General features: G+C 46.0%; 1 protein-coding gene across 9 annotated transcripts in view; it reads left to right on the forward strand.

The window, feature by feature from the left end:
- Caln1 (calneuron 1) overlaps window positions 1-16,681 on the forward strand; it is a 530,573-nt gene that overhangs the window by 335,344 nt on the left and 178,548 nt on the right. For all 9 annotated transcript variants that reach the window (XM_063234472.1, XM_063234470.1, XM_063234477.1 and 6 more), the window contains one exon: window positions 10,624-10,736. In XM_063234472.1, the coding sequence (XP_063090542.1) occupies window positions 10,624-10,736 (113 nt within the window). The remainder of the gene's footprint in view (window positions 1-10,623; window positions 10,737-16,681) is intronic.

A 16,681-nucleotide genomic window follows, 5' to 3' on the forward strand; every position in this document is an offset into this window, starting at 1 on the left:
TATCAAAATGGTAGTCTTGTGAGTCCATTTCCAGCCCTAATGCTCAAGAGCAATACAATAAATACCAGCTTTTTCCTTCAAGCTCTAGAACTGTAACTGGACTTCCTGTACACCGAGATGACCCCAGGTCTTCCAGCTGTAGCCACTTGCCCTTTCCCACCTGTACGGATCAGTGAGCACAGGCTTCCATACCAAAATACTGCAACCTAGGTGGCTTCAAGAGAAACAAACTGACTTTCTTACCATTCTGGAGGCTGGAAGGCCAACAGGAAGGTGCTGACAGGGTTTCTACTGAAGCCTCTTTCCAAAGCTTGCCACATTTTCTGTGTCCTTACAGGGCCTTTTTTCTGGATGAATACACTCCTATTATCTTTTCCTCATCTTATAAGGACACGAATCTGTTGGATTAAGGCACCATCCTGATGACCACATTTAGCCCTGATGATCTCCTTAAGAACTCTGTCTCCAACAGCAAAAAATATATTGATGATATTTCAACCTATAAATTTTGTACATGCTTCAGTCTGTAATAATAAATGTTGAAACTAAAGCACTGGGCAAAGGAAGTTGAATTGGGAAAGCTGGTGTAGGCTTTCAGTTTTCCTGTCTCGGTTGGGTGCTCATGGACTCAGGGTGCTCACTAAAGGTGAGACACATTTGTAGACTGACTTGTGAGTGGTGGAGAGGCTGGTGGGGACAGCTGTCTAGCTTAAATACCTGAGCAGAGCGTCCAAGGCTGTGTTCTTGGTAACACCAGGAGAGATGTTAGAGCCCTTGTGGGGTTGTCTTGAGGATCATCTAGGGAGGGAACGAGCACCAGGAGCCCAGAGACTCCTAGAGGGGTGTTACAAGCTGCAAAAGGCCTGCACAGCCCTTTCTATCTAAGTCTCTTCTAAACACGACAGGGCCAGCAGTGATGGACCTAGGAAAACGTAAAAATACAAAGCACAAATCATAACCTGATGTATTCATTCTCCCCACTTTAGCTTTCCTAGCTCAAATAAAGAACAAGAGACTTCTGGCTAAGAGAAGGCTATAGTTACATGTTCATTAGTCTGGACTGGAGTTTCTATTATCTGAATGTTACTGATAATTTTTTTATTTCTTTTTAAAATTTTGTTTTGTTTTTTGTTGATATTGAAGACTGAGCTCAGATCTTCACACTAAGCTACATCCTTGTTCTTTTTTTTTAAAGTTTTTTTTGAGGCACGGTCTCACTGAGTTTCTGAGTTGCCCTGGCTGGGCTTGAACTTGCAATTCTGCCTCGGCCTCCTAGAGCGCTGGCATTTCATGTGTGTTTCACTGTTCAGAGTCACTCTGGCTTCCTCTCCTTCCTGCTGCTTTATTCAGTTGCTGTGTCAGGGTTCTCTAGAGGAACAGATGCAATTTAAAATATACTAAGAGTATAGGAAAGAAATGTATGAGGTAGGTTCACAGCTTGACAATAAGAAGAATCCCAATAGCCATCTGCTGATCCGAGATAGGAGAATCCAAAATGGCCGTCTGCGGGCTGGAGAGCCGGAGGATCCAGGGCAAAAGTCAAAGGCCTGGAAACTCACTTCAGAGTCATCATTGTGAGTCTTTATTGGGAAGCTGGAATCTGCATGGAAAAGCTGAAGCCTCTGCACTGGAAGCCTGGAGAAACTGAAGACCAATGTCTGAAAACAATATAAAGACCAGAGTTTCTCTGATGAAAAGGGAAAACTCAAGATACAAGCCTATTGGTTGGTGCCACCTACCTCCAGGGTGGTCTTCCCACCTTGATTTGCTGCCCGACATGTCAGTCATACACAGTTATGCCCAGAAGTTGTCAGTTTGTTAGGTGGTTCTTACTTAAGTCAGGCTAACATATCACAGTTGCTGAATCACAGATTCCATTCTAAATGTCCTAGACTAAATACCCTACACCAGGTCGGGTTCTCTGTTCCTTTTGGTCTATCCTGGCCTTTGTTTCCCAGTGGTTGACCCCAGACCGCTTCCTGAGCCAGATCTCCCTCTCTAGTCCAGCCTGTACAGTGTTACCAGGCTGATCTTTGGGCGAACTCAGCACTAATGCTCCCACCTCCAGTGGGAGCTCCCCAATTCCTGCATGGAAGACCGGTCCGTCAGACTGCCACGGCCTTCTGGGCCTACATTTCGTTCTCTGTTCCCACAGGAATCCCAGGTCTGGCTGTAAGGGAGGCCAGTAGCTGCTCCCAGACCCCCGCTATCCTTGAAGCCGTCCTTCCCATTGCTCAGACCACTCACCTTGTCTCACTTTCCACCTTTTTTGGCCCCTTCCTTGCAAAGCTCACTGCGTAGCCACTGAGAATGACCTGTTTGGAGCCTAACACTTAGCTTTTTCCCTGCCCCAGCTCAGTGCTGTTAGGTCAACTGCCTCGGTCACTTGATTCTGTCATGGGGAATGGATTGCAGGCTCCTGGAGGCTAAATTGTACCTTATGCATCTTTCTGTTGCCCATCAGTTTGTCACCCACTCACCTGGCCCCTGGTAGCCATGCTTCTGGGGTTTAGTCTCAGACAGTTTTTCTTCCCCTGAACTGTGTCCTTGTTACTTTTCAATGCCCACCCACCTTTCCTGTATTCACCTCTCATTCTTTTTTTTAACTTTGTAGTGACTTTTATGATTACTTTAACTCTTCCTGAAAATTTCAGCTGGTTTGTCTTAATGAATGTTGTGCAGTCCTGGGCTCCTGCAGCTTCTTGCCCTAGTTCAAGTTCATTACTTTGACTCACCTAACAGTGGGAAGCAAGAAGACGCAGTCCTTAGCAGGTTCCCTTCCTGTACTTCTTGCTAAGTGGATCATGATGTTTGGTTCCAGAAGGAAGAAGGAGGCTTGGTGGGAGTGAATTCCATTTTTTTCTTTCTGCAGTCAGCTTCTTGTTCAAGATTTGTAAAGCCATTTAATTAAATGAAGTTTTTGCAATGAAGAACCCTTTCGGGTTCCGTGGAAGGAAACAGGTTTCACAAGAATTCCGTCATTATCTTTGGGGCCTTGTGAAGCCACATAGCAGTTTGATGAGACCTTGCTGAGCTTGGACAGGCCTCATTTATCAGAAAGATTATTTTTGGTAGAAGAGATTTCAGATGTGTGGAGGATTCTACACCAAAGACCTGGGTCCTCTGGGAACTGACCATCTGTAGAGAATGAATGTGACCTCAACTATCAGCAGAATGGCGATTTGGGGAGCATCTGGCTTTTATGCAATTATCATTTGCATTAAAATTCCTGAGGGCCATCTCACCCAGTTTCCTGTTAAATTCTTTCCTAAAGGCTCGGAAAGGAAAAACATATTATAACTCTCAAACTTAACAAAACAAATGAACCTACAGCAGGACCATGTGCTGGGATCTTTGATGTGGGAGGGAATGGTATATTGTGGGGTTAATATTGGGGCTCTGATTTGGTATTTTCTCATCCCTAAAATGTTCATTAATGTTGGGGTAGAGTTAAACACATGAAGCCCTGATCCTGCCTGGAACCTAGCAATTGTTAAGTAAGTATTTCTTATTAGTATTACTCTTCAAAATGATTAAGCAAGACCTCTGGAGGCTTGCTTGAGATGTAGCAGCTAGACCAGGGAGTCATTTAGATTTCCATGTGCCACAGCCTAGGATCAGGTAGCTGGTAGTCACAGTGTTCCTGCTAAGGGATGCCTAAATTAGGGGACGTAGTTCCAGACAGAACCTGCCCCTACTGGTCTCTGGAAAGGCAGCAAATGCTTAGAAGACTGCCAATTAGGATACCAGCTCCCCTCCATGGGTAAGCAGGCTACTGCGGCCTACATACCCTCTCTGTGCCTCAGTTTTCTCATCTGTAGAATGGACTGCTGGGAGACTTGCATAAAGTTGTCTCTGCGGATTCAACCAACTGCAGATCAACAATCATTATAAAAAGTTGCACTGGTACTGAGCCTGCAGAGACATTGTTATTATTCTAGAAATAATACAGTACAACAATGACTTGCATAACATTTACATTGTATTATTAGGCATTCTAAATAATTCAGAGAAGGTTTAGTGAAAAGTTCATGTGAATGGGCTGTCTGCAAATACAGCATTTTTTATAAGGAATTTGAGCTTTCATGGATTTTGATACCTGCAGGAGGTCCCAGTACCAATTGGAAGGAGTGATGGTACTTTGCATTATTTAAAACAAATAATTCATGTCAACATGAATAAGTGTTTAAAAACATCTTTAGTCTGTAATTCTTGTGGCTCAGGAGGCTGAGGCAGGAGGACTATAAGTTCATGGCCAGCTTGGGCAGTTTAAGATCCTTTCTCAAAAAGGGGTGGGGATATAGCTCAGTGTGAAGGCCATGAGTTCAGTCCCCAGGACCACCAAACACAAAGCAGAATTTGGTGTCCCTCAGTGTCTTGGATGCTCTGTGAATCAAGTCACCAAGAGATGACTTGTGTGTTGAGGTTTCTTTACACGTTGTACAGCACATTGTGAGTGCTCAGGAAATATCGGATATTGTTGCTGTGATCGTCAGACTTGCCAGACCCTCTCTGTGCTTGAGAACGGTTTACAGAGGAAGGGACTGACATAAACTCACCCCTAATACTGCATTTGTCTCCGCTCTTCTGGTAGGGGTGGGGTGAGAGGGCTGTAGGAGCTAGGCTTCCGGGAGCAGCACTAGTGGAGTTAGGGGTGTTCCCTGTCCTGTGTGTCCATTGATCTCTGTTCTTCTGAATCTGAGTGGAGACTGTGTACTGCCAGCATATACCTTTGAGCTGTGTATTAGAAGAAAGTCTCTTCATTTGCTGAAGCTCTGCAGAAAAGAGACATTAGAGAGAGAGAGAGACAGACAGACAGACAGAGAGACAGACAAAGACAGAGACGCAGAGATGGAGATAGAGACAGAGAGAGATCATACCCTAGCTATTCCTCCAACTATGGGGGCAGAGGAAGCTTCCTCTGCTCAATGAGAATAATAAAAGTACTGTACTGGGAAAGGAAACTTTCCCCTGCACTTCCATGCACAGCACTCAGTACTTCTAGCCACTGAAGGCGGGGTGTTCTCCCTCTCCAAGGAATTCCCCAGTGTTTTCTGCAAACACTGGCTGGACACCCTTCAGTTCAGTTCAGTTCGGTTCTATTACTGCCTTCCTAGAATAAGCATTAGATCCCCCAGGTTAAGTTTTCAGCCCTGCAAGCCTGTCTCACTGCACATGCTGGGCGTTGCCTGTGTTTCTGACTGGAAATGAGGTTCCCGTGACACCTTCCTTGGTTCTGTGACAAGGCTTTACCACTGCTGGACACAACACCCAACACTCACAACTTGAAGGAGGTGAGGTTTAATTGACTCCTGTCTTCTGTCTGTGATCGGCTGACTGCATGACAGACACACAGTGGAAGAGCACAGTGGAGTAAATCTGCTCACTTCAGGGTGGCCAGGTTGCAGAGCCAGGCAGCAGTGTCAGAGAGGAAGAGGCCGGGGACCAGATAGAGCATCTAAGGCCACAGCTGTGCGCTCCATCCAGACACACCCAGGAGCATGCTTTACAGATTTGCTGAGCGTTTCTTAATTCAGTGAAGTTGACATATTAGGACTAACAGTCACATCAGGGTCTGTCACTGAACTCAGGACAGCACTTTACTTGCTCATACTGCTGTTTAATACAAAGATAAAGCTCAGGACCAGCTCGATTGCCTGAGAACCTTGGACAGGTGATGGGGTGTGCACCCTCCTGCCACCTCCGAGTGTTCAGCAACTCAAAGCTCTCCAAACCCCACAGGTTAGGGATTTTATGGAGGATTCTTTGCATAAGCATGGGTAATCGTTAACTCAGTCCCTAGTTTCTCTTCTTTTCCTGGAGGATGGAATGTGGAGCTGAAGGTTCCAAACTTCTCATCTGATTTGCTCTTTCTAGCGACCAGTCCCCACCTAGGTTCCCACGAAGAGTTGCCTCTTTAGAACCAAAGACACTCCTGTCACCCAAGAACTCCCCAGAGATTCAGGAGCTCTGGGTCCAAAACTGGGGTCCAGGGGAGAGGAGACACCAAGGGGAAGAAGGAAAAGTATAATGACCAAGATGTATGTATGTAAACAGCAATTCCCCAAGAGGAATTAATTTTATATATATCATCAATTAAAAAAGGAACCAGGATCAGAGAGCAAATCGTAGAATAAAAGATGTTCCTAGATCCTATATCATTTGGAAATTGCATATCCTTTACAAGCTATCTCACAGGAAGTAGGGATACTGGCCAATCCTATATTTCTTATTGTAAGTTGCAGTATCATGGGGTGGGAGGAGTAATATTTTGATCAATAAAAAGCTTGGGATTCTAAAATCCCTCCCCTGAGTAACTAGAAGTAAATCGTCACCTGATCTGGACATCTCCTGCCAAGTCACTTGGGCCCCAGTATCCCACAGTTGGCACTGCCATAGGATCCCAGAGTTTCCTGTCCAGCCAGAGATTTTAGTCAGTGAGCTAGCTGCTCCCCTCACCTGGGCCAGGATACCATTCCCAAGCACAATCTCTGTTTGTTGCCTTTCGGTTTGGTGTGCACTCAGCCTAATACACCATCTATGAGCTCTGCCTGGTGCTGGGCTGATTTAGCCAAGTTCCACACCAACCCTTGAGACACACCCCGTGTACGTGACTGCTAGGCTCCCGTCTCCTGGAGGAAGGTGTTAAGAGGCCCCCCCCCCCCAAGGAAGCCTGCTCAAAGACAAGCTACTTTTCCTGGTGCTGAGAAGTGTGGCTTTTGTCAGCTCCTTTGGATCTCCCCATCCGAACTGGACAGAACCGTGCCCACTAACACATGGGTAGGAGCCTGAGGCAGCTGCCTAATGGACCCATTTTAGCTAAGATCTCACCAGGGCTTCGTAATTACAGGTCCATATCCCTTAGCTTCTAACATCTGGTGGGCTGCGAGATTCCGCTGTGGGTGACAGTCAGGGTGACACCCCACACCGTGTAGCGCCATGGTCTGTACTTGGGATGTTCACTGCTCCAGAGATTCTCAGCCTTTATTCTCCCTCCTTCTCCTCTTTCCCAACTCACAGGAACCTTTTAAGACGTATGTTTCCCAGCTGCCCTACCCACATGAAATTTTAATAGTACCGATATACTGTTATGGTTTAGATCTAAAATGTGCCCCCAAAGCCTCCTGGGTTTGGAAGGGAACTGGATCATGGGGTGCTACATGCATCAGAGGACCAATCATTGATGAGTTCAGTAGCTGAATCTGTGGATAGAAGTGGGTTCTGGTAGGAAGACTTGGGATAGGAGCCAGAAGGGCACGTTCTAGCCTCCAGCTTCTCCCTGCCTGCCTGCTTTCTGGCTGCCACGGGTGCAGCACCTTCTCTGCTGTGTGTCTCTGCCACACTGTTCCTCTCTTGGAGCAGCTGACCACAGACTGAAACTGTGAACCAAAATAACATCTCCCCTTTAAGAGGCGGCAAATGGTGCCCTTGCAGGCGGGAAAGTGACTAGACAACTTGTATCTGTTGTGTACTGGGACTCTACATACAGAACATCGTACTATCTGAGAGTATTTGTCCACTAAAAATCCATTTTCACCCCACTGGATGTGATGCCGTTTAATGAGATTTTATATTCAATCTGGGACAGCTTTGCCCATCCAGCCCCAGCTGTGAATAGAGGTGGTCTGGGTTGCGCAGAGGGTTCGTGTGCATGTACAGGTGTTTCCATCTGAGACCCATGGTTGTTGCTGCAGAGGTGTCAAATGCCTCAGGGAATGGGCCATTGTATAGTGTACTGAGTTTCAGATTTTCACTTTTACAAATACTGGGTGACTCTCTATGGGCAAACATCTTTTTCTGCATTCAGGGTGATTCCAGTATTTTATTTTTCATTAAAATTGCAGTTATCAGGGTCAAAGGAACCAGCATCACCACCCCGTAAGTGCTGCCTGTTGGTATCCAGGGCGAGTGTATTAGGAATGCACCGGCATCTATGCTCTGTATTGCAGCCAGCATTGAGACATATTGTATTTGGTGATGAGAATGGCAAGGCAATACCTTGTAATCGCTTGAATTCATGTTCTAATGCTCATCAGGCAGGCTGGAATTTCAGATCCCTTTATCTTGTTTAGTGATGAGAATAAAATCCACACTCCATGAGTAGCTCATTGTCAGTTCCATCCCATTTGCTGGCTAAAGTTTCCCCTTCCTACTGACTTGCCACGCCTCCCTAGTGTGCTCTGAAGTGTTATCTGCACTGGGATCACTTTCTGGACTATCTATTCTGAATTGCTGACATCTTAATGATGGCATTTGCTTGGCTTTTGGAAATAGGTTTTGAATGAATGCTCTCTGAAGGCAAATGTGCACGTAGAGACTGATTTATGTATCTGCAGTCTGGTAAATTCTTGCCTGTACAGACACCTGCACTGTCTTTGCTGGCTGGGGCTAAGACAAGGCTGTGGCCAAACTTCTGGTAGAGCTGTCTTTTTGAGCAGTTCTGAGGGTACAGAATGTCACACTGATGGCTCATTAAATTTAAGCATTGCCCTGAAGGCTCAATTTTGTCTGCAGAGTTGACTAAGTCCACTTTGTGATTAGTATCAGCCCTAGCATGAAAAATTCCACAGATGATAAATTCAACAAAAGCAACAAGGAAGAGACATCATTCATTCCCTCATTGGATAAATACATCCCGAGTGCCTCTGATGGTGTTGAATATCCATAGATATTTTACAGGTGCTCCCTGACCTTACAGAATTCACAGTCCAAGTGGAAGTCAGGTGTGCAAATCAGTCCCTGGGATACAAGACAATGAATTCTGCAATAGATGCACATTAAGATAGCAGGAGAACACACGCACACACACAACTCTGCCTAATGAGATGAGGAAGAGTCAGGAATAAAAGAGAACACGATGTTTCAGCTCCATCCTAAAGACAAGACAGTGTTTACCAGGTACATTCATGGAGGAAGGCATCCCGGAGGAGGGAACAGTGAGAACGTGGGCATAGGGCTTCAAAAAGCATGGCATTTTATGCAAAGGTGGGGAACAAAAGTACACAAAGAGATACGGAGGCTTAAATGCTCTGTGGAGGTGGTTTCTCTATTTTTGGTCTAAGATGCCACTGAAATTTATGAGGCATGATCAGATCAGCTTTGGGACAAGTAGTCACTTCCATCATGTACAATTGAGCATTGTGAGGTCAGGGGAGGAGCAGGTGTGACGTGTGGTCATGTGTAGTGGGAGGTGCTGATGGGACACTGAGCTACAGGAGTGAGGCAGTCATGCATGGCTTAGCAGGGGCTGTGCTCGGGGAAACCCACCGCCAAGCAATTCTGTTGTTGCGTTAACATTACTGTGAACCTACACACACCTAGCTGGTGTGGCCTACTGCACGCCTGGGCTACCTGGGCTTCACACACGTGTGTGTGTACACACACATACACATACATGCATATATATGAGGTGTGATTGAGAAATATGTGAGTTTAGGTTTTAAAATTTATGACCGTGTAAGACACAGCGCCCCTACCTCCCTGAAAATAGTCCCCCTCACTTCAAACACACTTATCCCATTGTGCTTGCCACTTTCAGGTGCAGTTTTAAAGCCCTCTTTCTGGAGTGTCTTTTGTTGTACTGTCCTGGCCGTCTCATGTCCTGAATTGACTGAAGATGTTTTGATTTGAGACGAGCCAGAAGTCACACAGAGCCAGCTCTGGTGAACAGGGTGAAGGAGGACACTGCATGTTTCTGCAAGCTTGCCTTTCTGCTGGGCAGCGCTAGCAGCAGCATCAGTGTATTTTTGATCGTGCCTCATCAAACACCTAGGAAAAAGGACTTTCGGAGCTGCTTCCGAAAGTGGCAAGAATGATGTATGTTCAAATCAAGCAGCAAGATTTTGAGGGTGATTAATGGCAACGTGTCTCCTCACTGAAGTGAAATTTTAAAAAGTTAAATGTTCATCTTAGTTTTGATCGCCCGTTTTATGTGCGGTGTAATGTATTACTCCTAGAGCCACAATGAACAAACACGAGGTTAAATCAAGCATAAGAGAAAATTAGGCCATCAAGGAGTGTGATCAGCAGGATACAGTAAAACTACTTTTGGAATAATACAGAACACTGTTGCACAGCAAACTTTTCTTGATCACTAGAAGGTGTGTATTCTAAAATAATGACAAAAGTATAGTAAGGTAAGTACATTAGAAGCAGCCATTTATTAGCATAATTAAGTGTTGTGGACCATACATAATCATACATGCTGTATGCTTTTATACAGTGGGAGTTTGTTTATGCCAGCCTGACCACAAACAACATCAGTGAGAGTATACTGACAGTCCAGTGGCTATGCTGTCACTGGATTATGGAGGTTTTTACATCTCCATTATACTCACATGTGTCCATGGCAGCATAGACAGTGTGTCATTGATCAAAATGCTGTGACGGGCTGTGTGACTGTACTGACAGACAGGAATTTGAGATATTAGATGTACTAGCAGTTTCCTTTTATTGTGTGTGGTTCTTTGGCGTTTTAAGAATGTTGAACAATTTTCAGTAATGCTGCCGGGTCTCCTTCATGAACTGAGGTCGTGCGCACAGAAGAGCACAGAGATGCTGCACTGGGCTCCGCAAGTCAGGTTCCACTGCTCTTCCACTCATGCTGATGTCTTCTCCTTCCAGGGGACGGCCAGGTGGATTTTGATGAATTCATGACAATTCTTGGGCCCAAACTGGTGTCTTCAGAAGGGCGTGATGGTTTTCTCGGAAACACAATAGATAGCATATTCTGGCAGGTAAGTGAGACTTTTTTAAAGATGAATCGTGGCACTGTGGAGTTAACTGACTGAGTTCTTGGGCTTCTGTTCAGCCCATGACGTTCTCTTCTGGACTAGAATGGCTTACCCTCACTCTTACGGTAATTCCTTGTCTAAGTTAAAGTCCAAACTAGGTCCTCTGAACAAAGCATCTGTACTACACTCTCTTAAGGTCTGGAGGAGTGAAATGGCTTTCCATTTTTTACTTGATAGCAAAAATTCTGGAGTTGGGAGGAAGGAGATTCTTCCCTTTTTGATTCACAAAAATCATCTTTCCTGGGGGATGCGTGAAAAGGTACAGTGATGCTATCTCAGTCTGCTTTGTCCTTGACCCTGTCACCAGGAGGTCCTTGCTGAGGTGATGCCTGGTAGCCCCCTGGGTTGGGGTTTTGTTGCCCTTAAACTGACAAAATGGTATTATCAAAAAATTCGTATTCGATGTTTCTCAATGTGCTTCTCTTCCTATCTTGTGAAAATTCTCTGAGGAGATTCCTCGTATCTGCAATTCTAATTATTAAAATGCTATGAGATCATTTTCATATTTGTTGTCTAATTTTAAAATGGGGCTTATTTCATGATTATGGGATTGGGGAATGGGTTGTTATTGTTATCAACATTTTCCAAGTTAAATTGAGTTACTGATTAGATATGTAAAAGACCATTCAAACACAGCAAGGTTTCTTTAATTTTTTGACACATCTTTTTCTGTACTAATGATATTTCTCTAACCTAGATAGGAATTGGAGTACCTTTTGGGTTTTCTTTTTTCTTTTCTTTCTTTCTTTCTTTTTTTTTTGTCATCTTTTTGAGACAGGGTCTTGCTATGAAGTTCAAGTTGGCCTTGAGCTCATTTGGTAACCCAGGCTGGTCTCAAACTTGCAACGATCCTCCTGTCTTAGCCTGCTGAGTACTGGGATTACAGGAGTACTTCCCCATGCCTGGCTTGTACCTTTTTTCTTACTTAAATAGTCATCTTACATATAGCCATAAATATTAAGTAAGAACTTATTATAACTCTGTACTCTATTGGTCATTACAAAAAGCACTTAAGTTTTGAATGTTTAAGAATTTGACCGGGGAAACACCATTAAGACAGAGAAAATAACGAAGCGATCACTGACTGTGACCGTCCCTAGACTGTAATCTCCTTGAATGCTAGACTTCGTTGTCATAGTCCCGTCTCAGCCCTAGCACATGGCAAGCTCTCAGGAACTATTTTGCCCAGTAGAATGAATAGGAATTCAAGAAAGGAGGAAAAATAGAGACTTCAAGGCTCTGACAAACCCTCAGGAAATGGGGCTACTTGCTTTGAACCTTGAAATATGGGTGGGCTGTAGAGGGGGAAAAGAGGGCATCCACGATATGTCACAAGTGAGAGTCTGAAAAGAGATGGAGGTGGCAAGCACAAGCTGTGGTTGGCTAAAACCATGAAGGAAAGACCTGAAGACTCCCAGGCAGAGTGGACTCAGGACTGTGAAGAAGAGGCAAAGCAGAGCCCAGAGTTCCCATTTGCTCTGCTAGACAGGACGAGGAGCATGGGCTGCAAACAAGTCTTTGTGGGGCTGATTCTAAACTGAACCTGCTGAGTGCGGGTCGGACCCCTGCAGGAGGAGGAAAGTGCCGGTAGCTGCCTTTGCTCAGGGCTGCAATGCTGGCAAGAGGCCAGGGCTGAAGACCCCGATTTGGGCTTCATGGGAGCAGTGGGTGAAGTCACAGGCAAGGATGAGCTCACGGGGGGAAGCTGCAGGAACTCGGGTGAGCAGAACCAGGACGCCCTCCAGCAGTCATCCTGGGATGGGGAGAGTGAGACGGAGCCCAGGAACTCCACACTGCTGATGCGCATTCAGGGAACGCTGTCTCCTGGAGCTGATGTTAGGATCTGGAATGTCTCTGGGACCCTACTCCCTGTGGGATGAGAATACTTCACAGCTTACATAGAATAGCCCTTCAGTTATGCCTTGATGAACCTTAGCCACTGGAAGGGCAGACAGACTATGGCAGAAGTAAAAAGGAGCAGGCTTCAGGATGATGGAGAAACGCTGCTCCCCCTCTATGCATGTTTTCTGTGGTTTCCATCTGGGTCCACTCTGGAAGGGCAAATTACTTCCCACCCTGGCTGCCCTCTATTCTCTGAGATGCTTTCCACCCTCTGCCCCACCCTCTGGGCCCACTCTGGCCTAAAAGAATGCTCCAAGGCCGCCCAAGCTCTCAGCATTCTTCCTGGCGCCATCATGGAGAGAAGGGGACTGCGGGTACCCAGTCTACACCCATCTTCCATGTTCCTCACAGTGCAGCGTCCAGAGGACAAGGACAGATTTCTCTTTCACTGTAGTGGCTGCCTCTGGCATAATTTGGACGTGATTCTGTGCTCACCAATTATCTGTGTTTTTGTCTTATCAAAGACCATCCTCACCCTGGGTGGAAAACGAGATGCTCAAAAGAGAGCAGAGGGAGAAAACGCCAACCTGAAATATTTAAACAAATGTTGGAAGGCAGACTTGGGGCTGTACCTTTTCTCTTTTGCTGGTGCCCAGCAGGCTCAGAATTTTATGACCAGCAAGCAAGAGCAGACGCATCCCTTAATTCTCAGTACTCGGCCTCCCTTGACTTCCCCTTACTGCTCACCCATTCAGAGACAGTGACAAAAACAGTGCATAAAACATCACCGAGATCCTTTCTAGAAAAAAGTTTGTATTCTCATTGTTTCAGTGATCTTTGTATTCTCATTGTTTGAGTGATCTTAAAAGAAAGCTGTGTGTACGTAGATTCGCATGCACTCATGTGACAAAACTTCTGCATGTGAGCGTCCACTTCCTTAGCCACAGCAGTAGCTTATAGTATAAGAAAGAAGAGCAGAAGGAAGCTTTCTGCCTGTGATATCCAGGCAGCGGATATTTGATATTAAGACCCAAGCAAGCCTCTCATCAGAGTCAAATTCAGGTTTCCATGGAAACAAACAGACAGGTGCATCTGGAAGGTGTACTTGTGATATATGGCTGCACAATACACTATGCCAAAATCTAGGGACTGAAAATAGCAATAAATATTTGCTTTTGTAGCAGAGTTTCTGTAGGTCAGGAATTGGAAAGCAACTTAGCTGAGGGTTTCTGGCTTGGGGTGTCTCATGAAGTGGCCATCAAGGGGCTGATTGGAGCTATGGTCACCTGAAGACGTGCCTGGGTGGCTCGCTACATGGCTGGTAAGGCGACACTGGCTGTTCAGAGGAAGTCTGGGATCTCCATCATGTAGCTCTCTCCTCAGCACTGCTTGGGTTTCCTCTCGTCATGGCAGCTGGCTTCTCTCCAAACAAATGGCCCAAGAAAGGAATAGGTAGAGGATTGATGACTTTTATGGTCTTGCTTTGGAAGTCAAAGTACAACATTTCTGCAGTATCCTCTTAGCTAACCAGATCATTCCCATGTGGGTGGAGACAACCCGCTGGTGAATACCAGGAGGCCAGATCACTGAGGACATTTCCGGGGTGACTGGGTGCCAGGAATGGTAAAGATTCTGTCATTGGGCTTCTCCCTCCACTTTGCTGTCACAAGCTTTTCAATGTCCCTGGGCTTTGAACTCTTCCTGCCTCAGCAGAAACCTATGACCAATGCAGTGGTTCCTGTTACTAAGAAGTGATCTTCCCAGGCACTGCTCATCTTCCTAATTAAATCTTTTCCAGTGCTCTTTCCTTACCATTGTTCTAGCCTGCACTGCCAAGGGCAAAACAGCATCAAATCAAATCTGCAAAACAAACAATCCAACAAACAAAGCAACTATTTATCACATAGTGCTGGCCCCAAAATCATGAGCTCCTTCCTCTTTGCAGGGGGCTGGTATCTGTGAAGGGCAGATGCATCTAGCTACACCTATAGCTCCCTCCCCAAAGCAGATGGTCTCCTGGCCATGCTCGGTGCCCCACTCAGCCCTCTGTGTGTGATGCTCACTGGTTCCTGCCATCCAGTTCCAGACTCTCTCATGTATTTATGTACTGAGGTTTTGTGTGTTTGTGGATACTGTACTGATATTGGGAGAGGGGAAATGGGAAGTTGTGCTTAGAGTTGGCTTTAGGACTTGCTCTATCGAGACAACAGGGAGAAAGGAAGGGGAGGGGTAAAGAGGCATAGATTCAGGGCAGGGGAACACGGTCCTGCCCGTGGATGCTGTGGATTGATAGTAACTGCCGAGAAGTGGGCTCCTCAGAGGCACTGTCGTTCCATCGTTTCTGGGCACTAATCACCAGGACCTCAGTTCCAGAAGGGGTAGATGCCCCTAATGGGGAGGAGAGGGCCCTGCTACTGGGTCACAGAGTTTACCCAGCTCCCACAGTGGCCTTTTGTATGTCCTCCTCCTTGACCTCCGGAGCAGTGCAGCCCTGTTCTGCAGTGAGGTCACGGACCACAGACAATGCCAAGGATAATAGCGAGGATCGTAGCAGAATGAACAGCTTCTCCCATACCAGGAGCCAGCAGCACTTGTTAAATTCTTTGCCTCTGAAGGAGGAGAGAAATGAGTCCTACGCGCAGCTGGGAGCAGTTTGTGTCTGAAACCTGGGCCAGCGCAGTGCTGCAGAACCCAGGATGGTGCTGCAGAACCCAGGATGGTGCTGCAGAACCCAGGATGGTGCTGCAGAACTGGGTGCTTCTGATCACATTTTTACCTTTTTCACAATCAAGCCTTACTCTTGGAGACTGCTGATTTAGAGGTTCTCTTTAAGAAATGAAGTACGTTTGTACGGACGCATTCATGAGAGGATGCTGGGCGTGTTGGAATGACTGTGGAAACAAGAAACCCATGATGCTTTTCTGGGCTTTTTGTGTGCCCGGGACATTTAGGACCAGGGAACCAGAATTCCAGCTGCCATGGCAGCAGTGAGTTTACCTCTCAGCTGTGTGCAGTGTCCAGGGCCCTGTAAATTATCCTAACATAAATGCGAATGACTCACCCATTCCCGGATTGGTCTGGGTCAAGGGCTGGCATTGGGCCCCGATGGTCAAGCCACAGACATGCTCAAGACCTCTTCTGTTTCCACTCCTCACCCTCAGGGGGAGAACACACCGCAGATCTGTCAGCTGCCACCCAGGAATCTTTCCAGGATGTCCTCTGTCTCCCTACTCTAGCCCCAATTTTTTTTGAGGTGCTAGAGATTGAGTCAAGGCCTTCTTACCGAGCTACATCCTCTGCCATTTTGATTTTTTCAGTTTGTTTCAGGGTCTCGGTAAATTGCTAAATTTCCCAGGCTGTGCTTGAACATGGCATCTTCCTGGCTCAGCCTCCCACAGTGTTGGGATTATAGATGTGTAACACCATGCCTGGCTGCATCCCTCGTTCTCGTCTTGGTCTTGTGTCTCCCCAGCTCTCCATTTCTGCTTTGGCCCTAGACTCATGGCTGGTGCCGTGATCCAAAGCCAGGCCTCCCCACCTGGGGAGCTCAGGCCTCTGCCTGAGCAGTTGCCGTGCTGGCTTCATGACCATGGCTGAGACACACGCAGGAGAGCTGGCCTTGCAATTCTTGTCTCGTGGAAAGTTCAGAGCATACTTTATACTCCACGTTCACGACATGAAAGAGAGAAACTCACAAAGCTGCAGGTATAATATGATCCCAAATGTGTTAAGCATAAAAAGACCTGAAGGGAATAGAGCAGATGTTAACAGTGACTCTGTGTGTAGTAGGATGATGGTTGAACACATTTTTCTGTATTTTCTAAAATCTCAGCAATGAGCATGTGTCACATCCATAATTGGAGGAAAAAAGAAAAAAAAGGAAAAAGTTGCAACATAATCAAGTATCTGTTACTATCTGTAATTTCCTCATTTCTATAACTGGGGATTACCTGCCCCAGTGACTTGATGATTTGTAAGACTTGCAGGAAAAAGCAAATAAAATTGAGGAAATAACACTCCTTCATGCAAAGCATTTGTTGCATGTA

This window comes from Cavia porcellus, unplaced genomic scaffold (assembly GCF_034190915.1).
Source record: "Cavia porcellus strain 051 isolate PalLab524CR breed Dunkin Hartley unplaced genomic scaffold, mCavPor4.1 scaffold_23, whole genome shotgun sequence".
NCBI classification, from domain to species: domain Eukaryota; kingdom Metazoa; phylum Chordata; class Mammalia; order Rodentia; family Caviidae; genus Cavia; species Cavia porcellus.